At 40.1% G+C, this 3,296-nt stretch overlaps 1 protein-coding gene across 1 annotated transcript; it reads right to left on the reverse strand.

Annotated features, from left to right (window-relative positions):
* Positions 1 to 414: 414 nt before the first annotated feature.
* On the reverse strand, positions 415 to 1,093 carry LOC147518485 (galactolipid galactosyltransferase SFR2, chloroplastic-like). The gene is made up of 2 exons (XM_086594773.1): positions 871 to 1,093; positions 415 to 674 (listed from the first exon to the last, which is right to left on the reverse strand). Exons 1-2 carry the CDS (start codon positions 1,061 to 1,063, stop codon positions 433 to 435), a joined length of 435 nt encoding a protein of 144 aa, XP_086450899.1. The 5' UTR covers positions 1,064 to 1,093; the 3' UTR covers positions 415 to 432.
* Positions 1,094 to 3,296: the final 2,203 nt, after the last annotated feature.

A 3,296-nucleotide genomic window follows, 5' to 3' on the forward strand; every position in this document is an offset into this window, starting at 1 on the left:
TGCATAACCAGCCTTCACAAAGTACCTGCAACATCACCTATGAGTCATTGTAATAATTGATTCCGCATAAAGAGAACTATCCCAAATTTAAGGGTTTTTTAGGTTTGAAAAAATGGATGTTTTAATACCATGAACTTTACTGGTTTTATCACTTTGGGCCAAGAACTTTTTTTTTTTGGGCAAATTAGGCCATGACTTTTTTTTTTTTTTTTATCAAGTTAGGCCACTAGTGTGTTTCGGTTACTTCACATGCTTATGTGTACTAACCGATGTCAATGTGGCTTAACAGAAGCTAGCTTATGTGGCGCTATTGGAATGGACACCTAGGAGAAGTTGCCACGTGTAAAGATGACCTAGATACCACAAGAGCCGGTTTTCCAACTTCAAAAAAAGATAATAAGAAAGAGATCGAGGAATAACAGACATCTTGCTCTATTCAATACCAAAAATAGACCACTCTTCTTCTTCTTCATGCTCCTCCTCCGCCGCCGCCTTGACCAAAAAGAACCCAAAGCAAAGCAAACTGAAGCCAAGCATCATTAAGAAAGACTTGAGTACGTCAGAGGGTTGTTCCTCCGCAAACTGAAGCCAAGCATCATTAAACTTGTCCTCCACATGTGCCGGTGCTGTTGTCAGCCCAAAGAAAAACTGGCTTTCCTCTCCATTTTCTTCTTCTACAATATCAAATATCATAAATTCTAAAATTACAACAGACTCCTTAGCACTTTAAACCATGCAACGGTAAATTTATTTAATTAAGTGCAAGCTATATAAACTGATTTTGACCCACTATGAGTAATATTTTGACCACATATTAAGTGTAATTATATAACCATAAAATAGAACAAAAAGTAGAGTTTGAGATGTTACCGTTGCTTGGATTGAGATTTTCATTGAAGAAGTCAGCTAAAGTGTCGCTAGTTTCATCAATAGGTGAACGAAATGGCTTAAGATTCTTATTCCTGTAACCAGCAAAGGAGAAGGCGTTGGCAGCAACAGTGACAGTTACTAATTTACCGGCGAGTTTGGTTGCTGTAACGAAGAGTGCACTGACTAAGACCATTCTTTGTTTGCCAAGAAATGAGAGTGAGTGAGTGAGCGCGCGAAATGAGAAGATGGCAAAGGAATGTGCGAAATGAGAAAAAGGCAAAGGACCGTCAGATTAGATTAAATTGTAGTCGTCCGATCGTGGGTCATTTGTCTTTCTGATAACAACATGTGGCACTAACTTAAGTTAAGTATTGATGGGCCACATTAGGGGCATTTTAGAAATAAAAAAGCATGGGCCTTTTCGTCACTTTTTTCTAGTAACAAAAAAAAAGTAAAAATAGTTGGCTTATTAGAGCATTTGCAATGCAGGTGATAGTTTTCCCCCCCTCTATCACCGCCACCTCATCACTTTTCACCCCCCTTTTCACCAACCCGGTGAAAAACAAGGTGAAGTTGTGCAATGCAGAGGTGATAAAAAATACTTCGGACGGGATGTTGGATTCCGTTTGGAGGTTTTTGATACGAGACGGAATGTAACATCCCGTCTGATATTTTATAACGAGACGGGATATAACATCCCGTCTGATGGCTCAATATCAACAGACGCGAACAGGCTCCATTTTCACTTCATTTCCAGCCAAAATTCCGATTTTGTAGCCTCCATTAACAACCTTTTAACACAAATTTCCATTCATAATGACTTCTCCACCCCCAACCCATCCCCACCAACCTCACCACATGAAGAGCATTCCCGATGGTTTGGAAATGTTAAAATTTCCAAAAAAAGGGCAAAAAGGATCGTCGTCGAGAACGCGTAATGTGGGCGAGGAGGACGAAATTGAACTTGGGTTTAATTTTCCACCGCGTTGTGAAATCGAGGAACACCCACCATTAGCGTCAACATCGGTCCGACACGTAGCAAATCGAGTGGCGGAGTCTCAAGTAAGTTTTTGATTTTTTTTTTATGTTAATTATTATTATTTATGTTAGTTTATATCAAGTTTGTTGTTGTGTAATTAGTTTGAATTTGTCGCATTATTTAAAAAAAAAATAGTTGTAATTATATCGTATTGCGTGTTTGTTGAATGTAGGAAGTACACTTATGGAAAGTGCGTTGTGCACTTTCAAATGTTGTGTCGTGGTGGCATTGTATGAAATAAAAAACGGATCCTAATTTTGTCACGGTTACCGATATTATATCCGCCACACCATTTGGGAGTTTTTTGAATTCTAATTTGGGACAAAATGATTAGGCGTTGTTGTTTGGGATAGTTGAGCGGTGGTGGCAAACTACCCACACATTCCATTTCCCATGGGGTGAGCTTGGGATTACCCCTCTTGATTTCACAATGCTCACGGGTATCCCAATTGGTTATGGAGATGCGTTCCTTTTGATGAAACTTTAGAGGTTTTACTACGGCGATGAGTTTCTTTGAAGGTTTTGATTTGGTTGAAGATGATGAGCAAGACGAAGTTTTTGAGATTATCGGCCGAAGCAGTTTTAAGGGAGGAGCTATAAATATGAGTTGGTTTACTTGAGATATTTGAATAGACTCAAGGAGAAGCGAAAAGACTATCATATTGGTGAGGAGTCGATCCACTCCAGTATGTACGTGCCTTCCTCTTCTACTTTGTTGGTGCGGTATTATTTGGATATGCCGATAGTTATTTACGATCGGGTGGATGGCATTTGCCTCGGGCGTAGAGAGGATGTGGGATTATGGACCGGGGTCAATCCATCTTGGCATACCTTTACCCGGGCTAGACCTCGCTAGATTGAGACGAAAAGCCGCTAAAGGCAATTTGTGCGGCTTTGTTTGGATTATACCGGTAAGTCTTATTTATTAAGTTTTTGTTTCATTTCATTTATTTATCTAATTAATAATGTTGACATGTTTATATATATATATTGATATTGTATTTTATCTATTGATGACAAGATTGGTGGTACCTAACATTTTAGGTGTGATGCATCCCTGTGTTGAAGAGGTTGGAAGAGGATGAGACTCATGACCGATTCCACGATTCAAGCATGGGGGCTTTCATCATAGGCGAGGGGTATGGGGACCTATCGCGATAATATTCATAACACTCGCCGCCAGATTGAGCTTTTAGGAGCTAGTCGAATTGAGTGGCAACCCCGGCCGAAGTCCTTCATCTTTCGGACCCTTATCGCGGATATTCCGGATGTTCCAGAGAACACCGAAACCGTAGACTATCATATATGTGTCATAGAGCAAGGTTTCTTTCTCCGCGCGAATGATACTTATAGGGTCACCAATCGCGATGGTACCTTGGGGACAGAT

Source organism: Coptis chinensis, chromosome 2 (assembly GCF_015680905.1).
Source record: "Coptis chinensis isolate HL-2020 chromosome 2, ASM1568090v1, whole genome shotgun sequence".
In the NCBI taxonomy this organism is placed as follows: Eukaryota; Viridiplantae; Streptophyta; class Magnoliopsida; order Ranunculales; family Ranunculaceae; genus Coptis; species Coptis chinensis.